General features: G+C 42.8%; 1 protein-coding gene across 1 annotated transcript in view; it reads right to left on the reverse strand.

Annotated features, from left to right (window-relative positions):
• Positions 1-21,911, reverse strand: part of PPFIA4 (PTPRF interacting protein alpha 4) — a 145,175-nt gene that overhangs the window by 2,209 nt on the left and 121,055 nt on the right. The window contains exons 22-29 of the mRNA XM_063144338.1: positions 21,467-21,667; positions 20,122-20,184; positions 18,770-18,796; positions 17,140-17,315; positions 16,480-16,577; positions 14,800-14,975; positions 13,554-13,622; positions 4,044-4,221 (exon numbers count right to left, since the gene is read on the reverse strand). Coding sequence (XP_063000408.1) covers positions 4,044-4,221; positions 13,554-13,622; positions 14,800-14,975; positions 16,480-16,577; positions 17,140-17,315; positions 18,770-18,796; positions 20,122-20,184; positions 21,467-21,667 — 988 coding nt within the window. The remainder of the gene's footprint in view (positions 1-4,043; positions 4,222-13,553; positions 13,623-14,799; positions 14,976-16,479; positions 16,578-17,139; positions 17,316-18,769; positions 18,797-20,121; positions 20,185-21,466; positions 21,668-21,911) is intronic.

Below are 21,911 nucleotides of genomic sequence, written 5' to 3' on the forward strand. Positions count from 1 at the left end.
TCTGCATGGCCAAAAGTTGCCCACCCCTAGCCTAGATGGATGATGTATGTGCTAGACTGCTCTTTTCTGCATATTACCAAGATCCAAGATGTTCTGCCATATACCATCAGAGCTCTACCATTAGCTCATTGATGTTACATTCCTATCCTTCCCTTTTTCCAAGAAGCTCAGAATGGCATTCCACAGAAAACCTGTAAGATGGATTAGCCTGAGGGAGAGTGACATGGCCCAAAGGTATCCAAAGAGCTTCACCGCTGAGCTGGAATCTGAAGGCAGGTTTGCCCAACACTCTCACTGTCTGTGGTTTAAAGTGAGTCTCCAACATTATGTTGTCCTTTCACACTGAATGGGAGACATTTGGAATTGCAACTAGAGGGGCCACGGGGGTCAATTCCTTTGTCTACTTGCTGTTGCTGCCTTACTCTATTGTCTAATTGTCGGATAACAAGATTTCTTGACGAAAATGTGCCTGCGTACTCTTGTTCTGCAGATGAGAGACAGAGGCCACCGAAGCAGGACTGGGTGTTCAGTTTACACTGAGGAATCATATGCTGGAAGTCACTGCTGTGCTGACATCTGTTCCTGCGCAGCAGTGGCGTAATGGCGAATTCTGAAGCACAGGACTTCATAATGACATCTCCTGTCGCCACGCCCCCCACCACCACCCAAGGAGAGTGCAAAAATGCAGGCAGCAGTGTGGATCCATCATTATGGCCCCGTTCAGACAAATCGCTAAACCATGCTGCTTAACCACAAAATGGTTAATGCGTTAACCATTTTGTGGTTAAGCAGCATGGTTTGGCGTGTTGTCTGAACAGGGCCTATATATAATTATGTCTCAACTCTCACAAAGAGCAGCAGTACGTAACGTAACACCCAATTTGTTCAGCATGTTGGAGATTGGCTGGAGAGGTGTGGATTCACGTCCCTGCCCAACCATGAAGTTCAATGGGTGACCCTGGCCCAGTCACTGTCTGAGCTTAACCACCTTGAGGAAAGGCGGGATACCAATGTGAACAACATTAAAGCACCAGGTAGGGCACAGACCGCTATTTCAGATGCTGGTGCGGCTCACTTTGTAGGGCAATTGTGGTTTTGCAATGTATTTCATGTAAAGAGCAGCCAACTTTGTTTCTTTTAAAATAGCACGGGAAAGGCTCTTGTCAGATTAATGAATGAATGCAGCACAGAGCAGATGGAGCGGAGTATGGGCTTGAGGTGGAGGAGGGGGGAAGGGGAAAGTCAAGCAATGATCCTTAGAATCAGAACAGGGGCATTGCAAGCAAGTCCCTGTTTAATCTGTGCAATGTTGGAAGATGTGACATTTTAAGTCAGACAGAACTGGTCATGCTGGGAGCCCTCTCCACTGTGCCCTTTAGCAGCAACTCTCCTCTCCACTCTCCTACCCTCCCACCCGTTTCTGGTTCGTTTCCTAGCCTGAGGAATAGTTCTGTGAACTCTGCAAGGTAGATGGAAGTTCAAAGTTAAGGGAAGGAATAGAGCAATTAATGCAAAGAAACAAGAAAAACATTCCCAACACACACAAACTACAACCACTATACATGGCTACTGATGCCTGCTGTGTTCCAGTCACATAATAAGACGGCTAACATAGAAAATACTGAAAACTGGGGGAAATGGGGACTAGGGGAAATGGAAACATGTAAAAGCGCAGCCTGGGGAAAAGCCTAGCAATTTTGGGCTGATCTGAGAGTACCCCAAACAATGTGACTTGAATATACCAGATCTGCAGAGGATGTAACATACAAGCCAAACAATTGGGTTGCAATCAGAAAGCGCGAATGAAGGATGTGCGCATGCAGAGCAAAACAGCTCCAAAATGGGAGCCCAGCGACAGATCAAAATTGCATGTATGTGTGTGGTTCAGGAATTAAGCAAGTCGAAGAAAATCTAGAAAACTTCTCCTCCACCATGTTACATATGGGAAACACGGAGACAAGTTCCAATGGCAGCCTTTATCGCTTGCCCTTTCACACCGGACAGCACGCAGACAGAGAATACACGAACACATCAATGCACATAGAAACTCTCATTCACACATGATGGCAGAAAAGAGACACAGAGTCACTGTCTCATTCAGGGCATGAGAGGGAGAGACTGGCACACACACAGAGAGAAAGAGAAGAAGAGATTGCCACCCGCCCTCCTGCTTTGAGGAAGGAATTGGACTCAACATGGCAAGAGAAGGGAAAAGAGAGGAAGCCCTATCCTACCTTCCCTACCACCACCTTGGGGGAGGCAGGGAAATTATAAGAGCAGGGGTGGACGGGGAGGAGGGAGTTGGGACTCTACACACATCTTTGGTCTCAGTTGGCTGCCCCTCCTCCTCCTCCCGCCCACACCCCGTCTACACTGGAATCACAGGCAGGACAAATGGAACTGGCCAAGGGAGCTGATGGGCAAAGTCCCTGTTAATGGGGGGGGGGGGGCTTTCTCTCCTCTGTGTGCTGCCTGCCTGTCTGTTAATAAGCTTATTTGGCCCACAGAGGCTAGGGAAGGACCACCTTCAATGGTGAGGATGCAGTGACTCCTCCTGAGTACCTGGGGGATCTAGCTGATGATGACATCATTGTGGCAGCTCTGGAAAAAGTGCCAGTGCTCTCCTGCCTCCACTACACTGCTGCTACTGAGACAGAGCTAATCCCAATGGTATCCAAGGCCACTTTTTCTTTAACAGGGTTTGGGGTTTTGTTGCTGCTGACTGGAAAAAAAATCTGGTTCACACAAGCCACACGACAACTGTGCTGAATCCTTTGGTCTAATATGGGCTAGAGGAAATAGTAGGATCGATACATGTGCTGCAGTTCACATGGGAATACAGCACAATTCCCCCCTCCTGCTCTTGCCTTTGTCCCCATACCAGTCCCCATAATTCTAGCATATGAGGCTGAACTAGCAGTGCCAATTAGCCAAGACAGATGACAAGAGCTGTGTTTAAAAGTATGGAAGAGAAGTCTATATAATGAGAACATTCTGGGTTCATCCATCAGTTTCTGGAAGTTCTATGGACTATTAGGATTGTGACTGCTCTCCCCTAATTTCTAAACTTACCTGGGGCCTGGGCCAAGTCCCATTGGAAACTGAATCTCAGCAGGAGTATGTGCGAACTGTGGATGTCTCCAGTCTTTGGGACCCAGATGCACCAACTGCAAACCATTCAGCAACAACACACAAAAGCATGCAATTAGTGAGGTCACAGCTCTCATGCAAAGCACACAATTAAACCCTGGTTGCCTGTTGATCGCCTAGCTTGGCTTATTATGGACCTCAGGATTTAGATGCTTTCCTTGAGCAATTATAATATTGTAGTTAATAATAAAAATAATAATAAAAAAGCCCCAACCTATTATCCAATGCTGTTAAACAGAATCCTGGCACCAGAGATATATGGCTTCAGAGTGCAATAACAGTGGAAAATTTCAGACCAGTGAATGACCACGTAGATGAAGCCTAAAGCGGTGAGAGGATAATATTCATGGACTTGAGCTGGAGTGAGAGGAGTTGCTAAGCTTTATGAGGATGGGAGATTCCATCCACTGGAATCATTAAAATGATTGTGAACTTGTACACTTATAACATGTCCTATTTGCAAGGGCACAAGCCAGAGCCTTTCTTCCAGATCTCCTAGAAACTAATCAATAGATACAGTTTGCTCGTTTACCTTTTTTATAACCCCATCCCCAGGCTAAAGTACTAAGCAAATCCCCTGCATGGAATTCAGGTATGGATATCTCAACAGGAAGACCAAACAGAACTGCTTTTAGAACCTTCCTGTCCATATTTAAAGTCTTCCAGACCAGCATCAAGTGCAGGGGGTACAAGAACCAAAAGGAAGTCCTGTGCGTTTCTAGGCAAGAGTTCCATGCAAGATGCCTGTAAAATGGTTATGATGCGACTCAAGATTGTAGAGTGCTGGGCTTCATATCAGCAGAGAGCACACCATGCAGCATCCAGACCCTTGATGGCGTGGGACACTCTTATTCACCTCTCATGAATAAGAGCTGAGAAAAGCCAGACCTTACCTTCTGGTGGCATTTTCTTCGGTGGTGCTGAAGGAGGGGGCAGGGGCACCAAGGAGGTGACTCGGAACCCTGCTGGGAGCGTCTCTGCTGACCCACTGAGCATATTGATGCTGTGAAACTCTCGGGGGCGGAAACGCTTTCGCCAGGAGGGGGTTCGCCGAAAACTCTTGTCATCACCCTGTAAGGAAAGGGAGAGTTACCATGTATCAAATGGAGTGATCAGGTAGGCTTACATCATAGGGAGAAAAAGCAGGAAGCCATGTCATTTGGGGGTGGGGGGAGAAAGGAGCCTGCAATCCCTCCCAAGTGAGCTGCCTGTTCAAGATAGTTGTTTTGCAACTGCATTGCCTATTTCATGCCAGCCATAACCCTGTCCAGGTAGTCAGTCATCATTCTTGCAACCAGACGTTTGGGAAACCCATCAAGTTTTAAGAAACTGCTAAAATCCTGACATGCATCTTAAAATGATGAAACCTAGCAGCTTCGTAAGAGTCAACATTAATCCAACTTCAGAGTTAATAAAAATGTTATAGGGTTGGGCACAGAGTTCTGGATATCCAGTTAAAGAAAAGGGAGGAAAATCTATTCTGTTGTGACCCCAGTCTGGGGAAATGGTAGTCCCACATATTTCCACATAGAGTGGTTCATTAAAAGAGTATTCATGAGATCCAAACATTACAGGGATGTCAGAGAAGTCTCTAACGGAATCAAATGAGTTCAGATTTCTATGTATCTGACCGGTGGATTCCACAGCAGACCGGCTTTTCCTGGAGTTGCACTAATTCCATGGACTTGCAGACCTTCCCGGAATTTTATGCAAATTTAGTCATAGAAAATAAAAACAAAAAACACACCAGCCAAAAATGTGCATTTCCCCCATAACCTAAAGCATGAAGATGAGTATTGGGGGATATTTGCGCATTTTGGGGGGGGATTTGCCCATTTGCCCAAATTTTGGAAATTGGGGGAGGGGGAGATCCGATTTCGCCAATGAACAAAAGGCACCTCACAATCCACAAAACACAGACAGAACAGAACTTACAACATCCATACATCCCTAAAACATTGCACTGGAAATAACTGCTGGCTCCACAGTGCCATATTCATTTTTTGTTTCCCATAACTTCTCTTTCATATACAAGCCCAAGGTGTGTATAATATTTATCTATGCTTACATTTTCTCAAACCATGTGCCCTGCCTAGGCCATCTTCCGAGGTGTGTGTTTCTTTTACCCATGGCTCAGTGGCCAATCTTCACACCAAAACTGCCAAGTTGAGAATGCCAGTTGTCATATTGCTTCAGGGCCAGCATCAAGGGTCCCCACCCCAGCAGAGGCTCACTGACAAGAGTCCCATGGAGTTGCTCCTCCTTCACTACTGAAACCTGCTTGCTCCCCTTCATCTCACGCTGGCCCAGGCAACAGTGGCCATAAGAAGGAAGAGCAGTAGATGTCACTACCTACTTGTTCACTGTCTCTCTGCTGGTCAAGCAAGCAAGTGGTAGCAATGATAAGAGAACGAGGAGCAATAGCAGCTCATGACAATGGTGGTGAGAATGTAGATTCACTGAGGGATGGGGGGCCCTTGAGGGTGTCTTGCCCAAGAGACACCCAAAACCTGGAGCCAGCAATGACTGCATTATATATCCACAGTAGGATGGCCTATCTAGTCCAGCATTTTGTCCCCACAGTGGCAAACCCTCCTCCTCATGTTCCTCAGCAACTGGCATGCAGAGGAATACTACATCTGATATGGGAGGTATTATAGAGCCATCATGACTAGCAGCCATTGATAGCCGTACCCTCCATGAATCTGTCTAGTTCCCTTTTAATGCCATTCATGTTAATGGCCATCACTACATTTTGTGGTAGCAAATTCCATGGTTTAATTATGCGCAATGTGAAGCAGTACTTCCTTTTATCTCCTACCACAATCTCCTACCAGTTAGCTTCATTGGATGACCCTAGGTTCTAGTATTATAAGAAAAACTTCTCCTTATCTGCTTTTCCCACACCATGCATATTTTTATGCAACCCTATCATGCCTTAATCCACTTATTGCTAAGATAAAGAGCCCCAAACTTTGTAATCTTTCCCCATAGGGAACTTGCCCTAGCAAGTTCAGTTTGATAATTTCTCTTAGACCTTTTCCAGCTCTACAATATCCTTTTGAGGGTGACAACCAGATCTGGATTCCAAATATGGTTCCACTGAAAACTGTACAATTAGTTTCAACTGATGTCCTTGGGGCTGTCTAAAATCCCTGTTTACCACAAGGCGGCTGAGTTGGTTATATGACACAACAGCCAACTCACAGCCACTGTGGCGCTTTCCCCTGAAACTGCGTGTTTAAAAAGTCCCGGACTTACTGTGACTTTTTCCTCTGCTCCAAAGTCACCATCGTATTTCCACCATCTGTCAGTGGTGACCTCGATTCGGGTTAAGGCTGGGGGCGTTCCAGGGCGGATCGAGGCCCACAGTGCTGCTTTTAGTGCGAGAATTCAGGGCAGATGGTGGTGGGGGTGCTCCATAAGCCTAATGGCTGCCGGAAAGCCCATGCTCCATTCTGCCATGGGGATTAAGTGTTTCCACCCCACAGCTGCGGCCGCAGGGGTTTTTAGGAATGAGCAGCCAAAGCATCACTATAAAGACACCCCCTGGTTTTCCCTGCTAGTCATTGTCTGCTGCTTCTGATTTTAATGATGCTTTTAGTCTTATTGTATTGTTTTAGCTTTGTGTATTTTTACTGATTTTTTTTTCTTTTGCTAGATCAGGACAGGATATAAATGTTTTAAGAAAACCAACATTCCGCTCCAGTTGAAGATACCAGGCAGTAGAATGTTATTATGTGAACACTATTATGGAAGATATATTTCTGCCCCTGTCTCAGAAGAGAAGCTGACTCCATGATTTACTCTCTCCATGATTTACTTTCTCCAGCTACTATTGGAGAGAATATGTCAACCTTCCACACTCCCTACTTTTTTTTCTTCAGCTTTATTCAAAGTGACAATAGCAGAATGGTGTTCTGGGTTGACCATACATGGTGCAATTCGTCCCCACCCCAATTATCACTCAATTTCTCCATGTTAAGACCAGAGGTGCTCAGACTTTAGTGTGCTAGACCTCATGTTCTGCATAGTGCATATTATTTCATTTAGGCATTGATACCCTACTTTTTAAGACAAAATGCCTTCATAAAGTGGCTGATGGTACAGCTAACCTAGTGTAAATACAATTTAAATACCAATAAAATTCAATTTTAAACCTCAAACAATTCCCATCTCTCTTCTAGTTGTATGACTAAGATTCTAGTACATGAATGAGTATTAGAGAAATCTAGGAAATAAGGGATCCTTATTCAGAGCAAAAGTTTGGATTGGATCATCTCTGAGATTGTCTGAACGAGCTGTGAGGCATGGGCCTTAACAACGTTGGAAGTAGATGAATATAGGTCTCCGAGGTAGAGAAGCAGAGATGAACCTCATGTCAGACAAATGTTAAGGAGCAAAGTGTCAGTGCTAGGCCTTATGGAATCACCAGGTTAGTAGTTGAAGGCACAATTAAGACAGCTGTTGTCCAAACAGACTCCTCTTCTGACCTCAAAACTTTTATATTCCTTCTAGGCCTTGGGTGGGCAGAATTGCCCTGGACTTTAACAGCACTTCACAACAAACTGTCCAATCTGAAGTTCCAATGATTTATCATACACACAAAAATCCAAGTAATTTTTTTGAGAGGACCTGGATTTTGGGGGGTAGGAGGGAGAAAAACAGGTAGCCATGTTGACCACAAGAAAATTTCCAAAATCCATGTTGCTCTAATACAGTGGTTCCCAAAGTGGGCGGTACCGCCCCTTTGGGGGCGGTGGAATTGCACAGGGGGGCACTAAGAGGCAAAGGGATGGCAGGGGGCGCTCGAGGTGGTCTTTTCCGAGAAGCGTCTCTCCAAAAGGTCTTAAAACCCAAGGACATTTTTATGGGAGAAAGTAGTTTGGTCCCAAGCCATATAGGGGAAGAATCCACACATGTATTAATACCCTTTAAGAAGAGTCCTTTTAACAGTGGATTGAAATGTTTCAAAAGCACCAAAATGCTAATAGAGAGACATAACCTGCTTGGTGTGCCCTGCCATGCCGGCTGCAAAACAGGGTGTTCGCTCTCTTTTCCCTCCCTCCGCAAGCCTGCGGCAGGTGCTTCGGATTTTGAATAAATATTCAATTAATTGTTACTGTTTTGAATTTTATTGTTATTATCTTCCTTAGTGAATCGTTGAAAACCGCTATTCTGAATAACTATTTTTATAGTGTAGGGTAGGGGGCACTGGGCATGAGTTTGTGGAACCAAGGGGGCCTGAAAAGGTTTGGGAACCACTGCTCTAATACCTTTATTAGGATTCTACAATCTAGGAAAATTTTATACTACCAGAGGCTGGGACTTTATTCTCCGAGGATTCAGTCCCTCCCGTTACTAGGTGATGCCCTGCAAATTGACTTCAATTCACAGCATCTAAATTTTCTGCTCTGTTAATATAAAGACTGCCTAATTTCTCTTCCTGATCCAATGGCAAAAGGAGCCTGTGTTCTTTGGCCAGGATGGAAAATATCCCCACCCACCCTACGTTTTATTTGCAACCATAAAACACCTACCCTCTCAGAAAGGTGGTGGGCAAGAACAAAAGAAACACTTCTAAGAATAGTTGGATTTTATATTCCCCAAAATGGAGGATACAACATTCCCCACCCCTTTTCTTCCCAGCATAATCAGGGGCAGCAGGAGCTTCCTATAATTATCATATGACTCTGTTGAGCCTAATTTGAATACCTGCAGACTCCTCCTCCCACATTACATTTTGGGACTAGTCTGAACTTGGAGCCATTGGCAGTGTTTGCATGATTACAGAGGGGAAGTAAACCACAGTGGCTTATTTCCCCTCCCTGCATGTGCCTGTCACAATCTGGGGGATGGGGGTTAGCATATTATGCCCAGCTGCATGGACTGTTGTGTTGTGTGAACCTGGACAGGATGGCTTGTTGCTGAAGATAACAAGCAACTGGCACACAGGGGAGGGAAATAGGGCACTGGCTTTCTTTCAGTGTCTAGTCAATTCTTTTGCTCCCCTCCTCATCCTTCATAACATCTTGCCTGATGAAGAGACCAGTGGATCCTGAAAGCTTGCACAATTTTGGGGGGTGATCCATTAGTTGGCCTAAAAAAATATTTTTTTAAGTCTTGTGCTATTGAGCTATGGAGTAGAGGAGCATCAAGGAGAGCTGTTCAGTGCTAACACAGACTCTTAGAGGGAAGGCCCAGCAGTACTGAGCAGAGGGGCTAAAATAATGGTTATATTCTTCCAAAGTAGCACATGCGTGTGTATATTTAAATGAGGGGGAATGCCTTCCTTGATTTCCATCCCACTGCATAGTGGCTACACCTATAGGGAGAAAGAGCTCAGAATTTCTTCATCCTGTGTTGTTATTGTTTGAAGCAGGTGCCTCTCTGGCTCATGTATTTCTCCTGACAGTTGGAAAGGTCTGAATGCTGAGCATCTAGAATCAGGAATGCACCAGGGTTTTGCTGCTAAAGGAATTACTAGACTGATAATTCCATCTAAAATAGCTGGAATTGGGTGGGTGGAAAGGTCTATGCCAGATTAAAGGATCTCTACCCTTCCCCTTATTCTTCATTTTTACATACTTACTTCCAACTGTGTATTATCCATCACAGTAACAGACTGAGATCCACTATATTGTAGCAGATTTAGTGTCGAAATTGGATTGGTAAGGCCTTGGTTCAAATTCCTGCTGAACCATGAAAAATCACTGAACAACTTTGTGCCAATCCTATTCTGTCCTATCCCACAGATTTCGTTGCAAAGAGAAAATGGGTTGATCCCCATATAGACTACGCTGGTTGTTCATTTGAAAGACTTGCATGCTGCCCTTCAGGGATGTTTCCAGGATGGTTTACAAAAGCAAGATAAAATACAGGATTAAAATATTTAAAACAATATTAAAATAATAAGCATGTTTTCACCTGGCCCTGAAAAAAAAAGGGTGCCAGGCAAACTTCAGGTTGGGATACAAATATGTCATACAAGTACACGTGCTGCTTTTCTGGGCTAAGGGTGCATTTGTCGATTCGTTGACAGCTAGCCGGAGAATCTGCTTCCATTCCTGAAGAGGAGGTTGTGTGTGAAATAGCCCTAAATCAAGGCCTTCCATTCTTGAAGAGGAGGTTATGGGCCTCTACAGTAGGACATATGTACCAGTACTGCAACTTCCAAGAGATCTCTGTGCTTACCTGTACATCACCTTCCTCCATCTCAAAACGTTTGATGTCACAGAATCCGTTGCAGCCAATTGGCAGAACCCTCTCTATCTAATGGAAAGCTGAACAAGAGGGCTTCTTTGTCCCGTCCCCTCCTAGATCATTTTGCTTCCTACTCTTTGATCCACATCACAGATGTCATTCCCCCCCCCCCCAATCCTGTGCAGGCAATACACACCTGGCCTGCTCTGCCATAAGGCTGGGTGAAGCAACACACCATAAGTAGGAAGTTGCAGGATGTTGTTAAAGGCCAGTGAACTTTCAATTATTTAGTTCATTGTGGTTTTTTACCACCGTGTGTGTGCACGCGTGCGCCTTGGGCTATCTCTGAAGATGTGTGGTGTACACTGTCATGTTTGAAAATGGCACAGCTATTCATTTTGCTTCAATTACATGCATATGAAAGCTAATCTGGGCATCATTTTCCAAACATGTGTCACTGTGACAAAATAAAGATATTGTTCTTAATTAGTGACTGGATTCAGTCAGCACGATAACCAACGATGATTTCAATAGTTGACAGTTGGTTATTTAACCCACCGTGGGTTATCGTGTCATGTGGAGGGAGTTTTTTAACCAATGTTTAGTTATTTGTCTGAAATAACCAACACAAATAACCAATGCTGTGCAGAGTTGGCTATTTGAACCACCGTTGGTTATCGTGTTGTGTGGAGGACACTGTTGGTTATTTCCTCGGCCACCGCTGGATAGATTTTCAGTAGCAATGGCTGATGGGATACTAGCAGGAGGACTGATGGGGGAGAGAGGGTAGGGGATGAGTGAGTCAACTCAGCGTGGACTAATAGTCAACTCAACACTGGTCCTAATCCACACCATGGTTGATTACTATCATGTTGTGTGGGGAGTACTCTCTAGATAAACAACTGTCAAGTTGATTATTACCCCATTGTTGACTATTGTGTTGTCCGATCCAGCCAGTTTATGTGTTTGCATGTTTTACCCATGTGTGAAATAGCCCTAGGACTAGGCGTCTGGCATTTCCTCACTGTTAAACAGAGGCTTGTTCTTTGGCGTTAGTCTGAGATTGGGTAGATCTTCATGAAATGCATATGCCCCTTTCTGCTTATGGCATGACAATTTGCACATTATGGGTACTCGAAAAGTATCAGCTACAAGATTACCTCCCTAGCTACATTTCTTATGGATATTCTATGTGATCATTTTAGTAGCATGATGACTCCACATAGGAAAGTAGAATAGCATGCTGACATAACCTTTGCTCAACCGGTAGTTCATGCACTTAAGTGTTCCTACTATGATCTTGATCTATAATCTTATATAATCTTGGCTTTTATGTCGCTTACTGCTCTTCAGTTCCATGATTCCAGTTGCAGAAAGTCAAGAGGTACCTTTGCATGTGCACTTACTGTGCCAAAATTGCAACTTTTGTTAGGTGAAATGATTATCCTGGCTGCTTTTCAGTACCATGTTATTTTAAATGTGTAATGAGAAAAAGGGTCTTAACTTGAACTTATTTGGATGGTAGGAGAGCACAGCCTTTCAATATGGTAAATCGATGTGCAAAGCTATATCAGTAAATCCTCGATGCATTTCCATGAATGCATCAAATGAAAACCAACTGGTTTTCAATTGACACATTACTGAAAATGCAACAGATTGCTGGTAGGATTCACCAGCATCCTCATCCTCAGCCCTGTCCTTGACTAATGCTTTCGCATAAACAGGCTATTTCACACATTATACTGAGGGGCAAACCCTCTCAGGTTTACACTTAACAAGGAGCTGTGGACAACCAGTTTCCTGACAAGTTACCCAATGCTTTTCTCCCTGAAATAATTTCTCTCTGGCCATTTTCCTCCTGCTGGGGCTCTATGATGAAAAATAACCCCTCCAAATAGAAAAAAATAGGTTTTTCAGGGGAGGACAGGAAAAGGGGTTGACTCTCCCTCCGACCTGCCCTTGCTGTGATTTTAATTTTCCCACTCCACCTTCTGCTTTATAAGGATTCGCCATGACCTGGGTTGGGTTGGGCTAAAGTCAGAAATAGTTTGGCACTAGGATTATTGAGAAAACAATTAGCATCTTCTGTAGTTGGCAGGCACTAAACATTCAGGAAGGTGCTCTGTCTCCTCCTTCCACAATCCCTCCCTCCACTAGGTTCTGCAAGATGTGTGTTGAGATGAATACATTAGATGCATTACAAATGCTCAGACAGAATTGGCATCTATACCAAGTTATTCCCAGATTCCCAAGCTTAAAGAAACCCGTCAGTATATTTCCAGTCCAGTATTTATATTTATTTACTGACTAATACAAACAACTTTGGTACACAAGCAGTGTGACATTGATTCACAAAGCATACAACAGGTTATACCCCACAGAGCACTTTGCCCGTGGAAACTTGCATCTGTTACAATAGTAAGACATCATGCTGTTGACAAGGAGAGCAGCTCCACACCTCGTGGAATTTGGTTCACAGTAGTAAGGACAAAAGGAGTGCTACGAGGTCCCAGCTGAAGGCAGGAGTGTTTCCAACATCACTGGTCTTCAGAGCTTTGTCCAGAAGAGTTTGGAAAATATATGGTTCCTACTACTTCTTAGGGAGTAGATTCCATAGCCCACAGACCGAGGCTTTGTCTGCAGACAGACTTGCACCATTTTGACTAGTGGGAGGAATTTAAATTTATGCAAAGCCATGCGGCTAATCAGATTTTAATTTAGTCTTGTTCAACTGAAAGAGATCTAAAGCTAAACTAAAATAGGTACATCCACACAGCAATGTTATATTGGACTTCCAAAAGACCAGTAAATTTATGGGGCTAATGCCCTAGTGCATGATGTCAAGAAGAATTTTCTTGCAGATTTAAAAAAAAAGCAAATGTGATAGGCTCTACTAACACACGAATCCTTTCTCCCACAAGACATGAGAAGGTCTCACTGCCAGCTCCACCCACCACACAGTTTTCTACCAGGGCCCAGGTCTGTTTGCAACCTGTAATCTCCCTAACTTAGCATACCCACTTCCACTGTTCCTGCACAAAATGTAAGTGCTAAGGCATTCCTTCACAGAAGATAACTGCAATGCCAGGTCCTATTTCCAGTACTCCATTTGCTTCATCAGTTTCTTAGCCAATAGTATGAGCCCAAAATTTCTCAAATTCCCAGCATGATTTAGTCAGAGGATAGTACTTTGTACTCACATCATCAAGCCTCCTATCAGTGCCCAAGGCAAGCAGATTGTTGAATTCTCTCTCCATCACTTGTCGTGCCTGGAAACAACACGAGATAAGCCAACAGTAACGATCTACCAAATGGAAAAAACTGATGTGAACACTAAACTAGCAAAGCCACCGAATACTAGCTATCAAGCCGCTTTATCACTATGGAACAACAAAGCAACTTTATATCCCCTTCTAAATCAGGTTGTTAGAATCTCAGATCTGTAGTAACTCAGATGTAGATTTGTATTTGTAGATGCAGCTTATTCCAATGTATGGCTCAAAGAGTGCAATAGATTAGCCAACTTATTGCATCTGACTTTACCCATCACCCTGTAGGGCTCCCACCTGACGCCCACTGGTAGATGTCAGGGTTCTAGTAAAATAACACATGAAGTAGGCCAAGTCACTTGTCTCCACCTACTTCAGCGTTCTGCGTCTAACAGTGGGCAGACAAATGCCACAGAGAAGCGTATACAGAGGGTGTGAGTGCAATAGTGTCTGGCATTCTGCCTGAGAAACTGGAGGTTCCATTTAGCTATCATGACACACAGGAAAACCTTTCATAGATGGGGCTGGGCTGAAGAGGTTTGGGTATGTTTTGGATGGATTAAACCAAAGGAATGCATAGAGGAAGTGGCTTACCAAGTCAGGGGAAGCTGTAGCATCCCCACTTTTTAGAGCATGGGGGCTCCCTCCATGACATAATCTATTCCCCACGACCACCCGTTTTCCTTTTTTCTGCGCCTCTCTCTCTATGAAGAAACGGACTCAGCCAACACTTGCAGCCAAGTCCCCAGCTTTGTGCAGCACTTGTCAGCTTGTTTGGGAAGGTGAGGAAGGCATCACGGGGAATCCAGTCACTGCTAGGAGTGAACAGTGGGAATTCCTCTTCCTGCTAGCTTGGGAGGGAGGGGGTGAGGAGGGGCCCTCCAAAGGCCAGTTGGGGAGCCTCTGCAGGCCAGATCAGTCCTGCGGGCCAGAGGTTTTCCATCCCTGTTTTAGAGATATCAGCTGTCACTAATAAAAAACACATCCAAGTTGATAGGAACTGTGCCATTTTTAAAAGCATACTGGTTTAAATGAACATATTCTTTATTTTTTAAAAAAAAAAATTCTTTCATGTCCTCATAAATTCCACTAACGTCACATACCAAGATTCAGCTATGTTTAGAAAGAAATATACAACCATCATTCTGAAAACATCAGTGTAAACAGTTCTCCCTACCTGAGTGTTCTGAGTGGGTATTTGTAACACAAGAGCCAGACTATTATAATCAAAATTTTCATCCAAAGCTATGAGCGCTCCATGGACTCCACTTTCAATGATGTTGTTGGCATATTCTCTTAGTCCAATGGATTGAATCCAGTGAATTACTTGATCATTGGTCCAGACCAACACATCTAAAACACAGTGAAGTCACATATTAAAATAAATAAAACTACCATTGAGAATATTTATGTTCCCATAAACTGCCTAAGACCAAAAAGAAAAAGAAAACCAAGAAAAAAACCCAATCCCAGCACTTTGATGGATATATCATTTTCAAGTCCACAAGGGTAAGAAATGATAGTCCACCTTGTGTAAACAAACAGTTCATAAAGTTTTATTTTCCTGGGAAAGTAAACGCCATCGCCCAAAGTCTAGCAGTCACAGTACATGCTAATATGTTCATATGTACAGCAAACACAGGATGGTCAAATTTTTAGAGCTGATGAGAACCCAGAAGAAAGAAAATGGAAAGCAGAACATGGAAGGGTAGTGCTCTAACTATGTAGCCATGGCATGCCAACTGGTAAATTCATTGAAACTTATGAAGAACACAGCAAAAACCAAATACAATAAAACTCAATTAATGGACTGTATGAAATGACAAAAAAAAGAGAAAAAGATTAGTGGAGTCAAGAAAATATAACAGAGGACATGATAAAACCACACAACTAAGACCAACTATAATATAGCATAATGCCTTGGCAAATAAAAATCTTCACCTGGCCCAGATAAGACATCAAAGCTGGACAAGCTTCTCTGAGGAGGACATTCCAGAACCACAACAAAGAAAGCCCTCACCTAGGTCACCACAAGCCTAATTTCAGGTGCCAGGAAGACATCAAAGAAGGCTTCTAGTGAAGAACAAAGTGTTCATGTACGCTCTTGTGGTACAAGGTGCTCCTGTTAGATAGCCAGGGCCCAAGCTGTTCTTTTTAGGTAACACCTAAAGCCATGAACCTGCTTTCTATATTCTTCGGTTATGCCCATCCTTCAATGTCCTAAAAAGTCACTAATGTGGAAATTATGGTAGTATCAAAATTTACTTGACTTACTAAGATATAAATAATTACAAATATTGAATTGGTTGATAGCCCTAAAAAAATGGATTTTTCTTAGATTGGGGGAAGGAACTATCAACTGAAGTTCTGCCTTCAAATCAACACTTTGGTGAATGAGACTTCGGAGGTTTTCTGTACCCCAAGATACCAGAATTCTCTGGATTAGATGAAAAACAAGGTAGGTATTTGGGAGAGTGAAAGAGGAAGTAGTTAATTCAGGAAATAAGATCCCGGCTGAAAAGTCAATGATTGAAAAGCCTCCTACAGCCTTTCCCAACTGGGAGCCCTCCAAATGGGTTAGTCTAAAACTTCCATGGCTAATACGTCCGTAGCTTCCATGGCTAACACATCTGTAGTCCAACACATCTGGAGGGCACTACATTGGGGAAAGCTGCTCTAGAAGTAATGGAGGCAGAAGAGACACCAACATCTCCTCTCCATGACTCGCAAATATTGACTTTGTAAACAGCATCAACTCAATTTCATGAAGCAGGAAGGAAAATGGCATCAAGAGCTCAATTTCATGGGATGGTTCTTTTGCAGCCTGCCATAAGCAGATCTCTACATTGCTACTTACCTTTGATTTCATGCTGGCTTTCTTCCCGCCTCCTCTCCAACTCCTTTCTATCATAGTTCAGTCTCTTCAGGCACATAATACCATACTGCAAACTTGTTCTGCAACAATACAATACAGCACTCGCTACAAGCCATATTTCAGATCAAAACTCCTCTCACCATTTGAAACACAACTTGAGCAATGCACTGTAACAATGTATAATCACACAACCCAAAATGTATTTCTGTTCTCCCAATCACTTGTCCCGACAGAAACATCTCTTCATACCAATTTGCCAATCAGGTCTAGATCCAAGACTGCCGATTTTATTTTGTAAACGTATCGTGCAGTTTGTACTGCAAAAGATAGTCCTGCACTGGCTGGTAGTCAACCTGGATCCAATTCATCCTTCTTTGGCCTCAGTACAGTAAACTCTCGGATTTCTAGTCCTTATGGAAAACCCTGCAAATGAATTCCAACTTCTAACAACCTGCCCCATGCCTGTCATCAGTGTACTTCTTTCCAAAAGAAAAAACTAACTAGACAAATTTAAGTGGGATCAATTGGAGGGGGGACACAGGGAAAAAGGGGTGTAACAATCAACTCTAAGTTGGTTACAAGAAGGCTTCCGCTCTGCTGAGATGAAAGAACACTACACATGTCCTCAGGAAATTTACTCACCGATGAAAACTGTCCACCATCTTCAGATGCACTCGAAGGTCTTTCTTAGTTAAATGGTCCAACATTCGTGCATCCACAAGACACTCCATGAAGTAGCTGCGATATTGTGGGAGACCTAGACTAGGAAGCCATTCATTTCCTATCCATTCATGGTTCATGTCCCCATATGCCAGTGTCTGTGAAAGTAAAAAGGATAATGTAAAAGAAGCATTGACACAATCCTGTCTGGATGTCTCAGAAATGGCATTTAGAATATTTTAGTAATGATGTATATATATATATGAATTTTTATTTACGGTCACAAGACCAGCAAAGTAATAATGTAGAAAATACCCTATTATTAAAGCTAATGATATATTCTACCATATGCAATAATTATATCACAATGATACACTCCAGGTAGTATTCTAATGCAGATATTCAATTACCATTTACATGGGATAGTCCCACTGAAACCAACAATTGTAAAATCAGAGGTATAGTTTGGAAAGTATTTTTTCAAATATATATTTTGACATACAACTGGCAATTATAACAACTCACACACACGTTCCCTTCAGTTTTATACAACACTCCATAGTGTGTGCATGTGTGTTTGGAGAGAGAGAGAAGATAGCTTGTAGAAAATCTACACAGTAGCTCTTTACTGATATGACAACCACAAAAATGGGCACTTCTGGGCCTTGAAATTTAGAGGTGCTCATTCTCACATTGCTGTTGAATGTAACACTGGCTGCTGGCCTGGATCAAGCAGCATTATATTAAGTATGGCATATTTCGGAAACCTTAATTATGAATGAAAAAGACAGCATTTGTGCTCCATTTTCAGGCCCTTGGGCAGAATACCACACAGTTTTACAAGGAATAATGCTGAAAATTATTGTGCAGGGATCCTTTCATATCAGTTTATTTGGAGGTAATGGCCAATGGATCTTACTGTGGAGTCTGTTATACATGCTAACCAGTGAAATAAAACAGCTTTAAAATAAGCCAAGGAGTTCACACAGAGGGGCTTGGGTTCTAAAGTCTGGGTAACTACTCTTGTATAATCTAGCTCTACCCTGCATCTGCTTTTAGACTTTCTAGTGGCAGAGAATCATATATACAAAGATTGTATTAAGCCTGCCTTTTACTGGCCAAACAGGGAAATATATGAGGCCACAGGTATTTGCTGTCTTTGCATAGGAACAGAAGATTTAGAGGAGTACAAAATATAGCTAGGAACAAATAATACTAAAATTAAAATGAGAAACAGCAGTGAATCAATACAGCAGGATTATATGTTATAGTCCTAATGGAAGTAGATGAGGGGTTCTTAAAATGTCTCAGGAGCAAGAATGAGATATCTCTATACTAATACTATTTTTCCTATTTGAAGATAAGAGGAAGGTATTAATAACCAGAGAGAAATGTAAAAAGGTTTAAGAGTATTTTGCATCTGTTTTCATTGATCACCCAGTGATACATGTTCAGGAATTAGCTTAGAGAAACAAGTGCTCAAAAAAGCAAGGTGATATAAGCAGATTCTGAGTGTCACTGCTAAACTTAGTTTTGCTGGGTTCCACCCACTCACATAGCTTCATGCTCCCAAGTACAGCGAATAAAACACAAGATAATGCAGGAGTCTCACCTGTGCCCAACTGCCCTCCTCAGTGTCCTAAATGTAACAATGCAGCATGTCAACAAAACAACAGGCAAAGTGAGTTATCACCATACAGGGCCCGACAGTATATCAGATACAAGCAGAGACCTTGCACATAGTCAAACAAAATAATCAGGATACTCTCACACAGGGACTGCACACAATAGTACAGGCATGAGGGTTAATTTATTCTGAAGCTCCTATCCTGTACCATTTTTACTTTAGACAATCTTGCTGTGGGTCAGTATTTTGAGCCTCTCAGCAATGAGTAGAAAAAGTCTAGACCGCATATGACAGCATCACATGTTATATGACAAAAGCAGAGAGGCATATTCAAAACCAGACAGATAAGCAACAGGTGCTGCATTGATGAAAGGTAGCAGGTGAAGTTCCCTGGAGATTGACAGTTTCTATCCCTAAATGACTATCAAAATGGACAGTGTGAGTGTAGTGCTGTTACGTTTGGCTTTGCTCAAATGCTGACCTGGGTGAACTATGCTAGTAGCTACATGTTATATATTTGTTGTTTGTTTATATGATAAATAAATATGTACCCTGCCCTACCGAGGTTCCCAGGGTAGCAAATACAAAACAAGACTATGTTGCAGACATGTGCCAATGAACAACTGCTAGTTGCCTAAGAGAGTGATCACCATACAAACAGATAAATGGCAAATTGCCAAGATCTATCAGACAGGTGAATATACCTCTCACTCTTATCCGAACCCAGGCACAGGGTAAGGAATTTTGACCATAATATATAAATACTCTTCTCTGCTTAAATAAGAGAAAGAAACTTTCCAACTGACTTGCACTAGTCCCAAATCACAAATACCAGTTAGGCAAATTGCACATCTGCCACCCACCAGTACTTGATAGAACAAATCAATTACCATGCACACAGGCTAGCTTTCTGAATAGTAAGTTGGTCATTGTTATTGGATGGAAAGGGACACCATTTCTCTGTGTGTGTGTGTGTGTGTGTGTGTGTGTGTGTGTGTGTGTGTTGTTTAGTCACTTATACTACACCTTTACAATAAGAATTCCCTGGCTTACAACAACAATTGTTATGAATCCTCAACAACACTAACAGTGCCTAAAACAAAAATAGTTCCTTATTCATATCAAACAAGTCAAATCACCAGGCCAAAGTTGAATCAGCCTCTCATCAAAGCGATACTGCAAAAAGGTATACCACTGAATATTCCTGAAAATGCCTTATCTTTTTGACCTGATGCAAAATGATTTCCCTGCCAGTCTTGATGAGGGAGAGCTAGCAGGGACCTCAGACACATAAGCACAAATTTTGCAAGGGAAAAGTTTACACAGAAAAGACTTGCCGTTTTGGTTGAAGTTGCCATAGTTTCCATCTCTTCATGTGTAACCCAGACATTTCCAGATGACTAGGGTGAAAATATGAAACAAATGAACAGGAGAGGAAAGAAGTGTCAGTAAAACAAGCCATCTGAAATTTACCCATGTGAGTGGACATAGTTTTCCATGGGTGTGGAAATGACGATGCTATGAAAAGTCATTCTCAATTTACGCTAAAGAAAAATGACCAGAGTTCTCTATCGATTAAGTTTCTTCAGAAAAAAAACATTTGAGGCTTTTGAAGTACAAGAGCACTTTCTTCCAGATGATAGACATGGACTACTTGGGGACCAAGCCAACTGGTTGGAGGTGATGGAAAGTCCTTTAGAATCTCTCATATTAAAAGGCCTGCAATAGTAGCCTGTTTGTTCCCTCAGTGACTCGCTTTTTAGCCTACTGGCCCCACTCAGAAATCACGGCTTTAACCACAGTGGTTAAGCCACACTGTGTTCAGAAAACACCTTAAACAACGGCTTTAACCATGGTGAATAAGACTTTTTGCCTTAGTCACCATGGTTAAGGCTGTGGTTTAAGGTGTTATCTGAACACGGCTCGGCTTTCTGGCTTAACACTGTGGTTAAAGCCGTGGTTTAAGACCTCTTCTGAACGGGGCCTACTGCCTGCTCTATCCCATGTCCTTCAAATTCCCCGGCTTGCCACCTATTCCTGTCCTATTCTGTTGTGGCTCCTGCTCCTTCAGTACAAGGACAGAGAAAAAGATATCAGTATGTATTGTTCCATATATATATTGCCTGCTGATACTTCTCACACAGCAAACAGGGAACTCAAAGCAAACATATGGCTGTTTCCGGAGAATCAAGTATTCTTCAAAGAGAGTTAACCCATCTAGTGCCCTTGATATAGGTTACTTCCACTGATCACAGGGAAAACCTGACATTGGCACTGCTACCAGACAGAACTACACTTTTAGCAACTTACATAAGGCTGTTTTAAAATGGCGACTGGCCACTACAATGGTGGGGGAAAGATGAAGCAGCCTTGAGCAAACAAGCACACAAAAATAAATAAGCCACTACTGAAGCAAAGACTACTGACTCTCACAATGGTGAAATAGAGTCTTCGCTTTCTTGGATCAATTCTAATAGCTTCCCTGAGGCACATGACTTACCACACATAGGGACCACAACGCTCATGTCACATGCTAGCTTGAACCTGCAACTTTGTTTCCCTGGAAGACTCTGGATTTGGGTTTCAGCCCTTCAGGTTGCATGTGAAGCAAGCAACAGGTGCTTTCTAGCATTAAATAGGGAAGGGCAGACCAATCTCAAGAATAAAATACAAAGCACTTACTGTTCTTGAGGTGGGTGGAGCTGAAGGGCTGGTTAGCGACACCATTTCTTGAATTGCCAAACGCAATTTTAATCGGTGAAGAGCATTACTAATGCCAATCTCCCTCTGTATCTCTGTATCCGACAAAGCAGACATGATGGCACCACTCTTCACATTGGCTCTGCAGGCTGCAACGTACCAGGCAGGCATGCCCACCCAAAGCTACAACACAGAAGGCCACAGATGAGTTCATGTTTGCATCTCCAGATACTCAAGCTTTCACACCGAACTCAAGTCAGGTGGATCAGATTGTTAAAATGCCTTTTGCTGTGCTGTTTACAGATGAGTATTGCTGGGGAGCAACGAAAGGGGTTTCCAGTAGCCTTGATCAAATGTTGGTGGCTTAATAGATGTAAAAAGCGTTAACAGCAAATTGGGAAGGAGGTAGCAACTTAGAGGAAGGCAG

Source organism: Elgaria multicarinata, chromosome 1 (assembly GCF_023053635.1).
Source record: "Elgaria multicarinata webbii isolate HBS135686 ecotype San Diego chromosome 1, rElgMul1.1.pri, whole genome shotgun sequence".
NCBI lineage: Eukaryota > Metazoa > Chordata > Lepidosauria > Squamata > Anguidae > Elgaria > Elgaria multicarinata.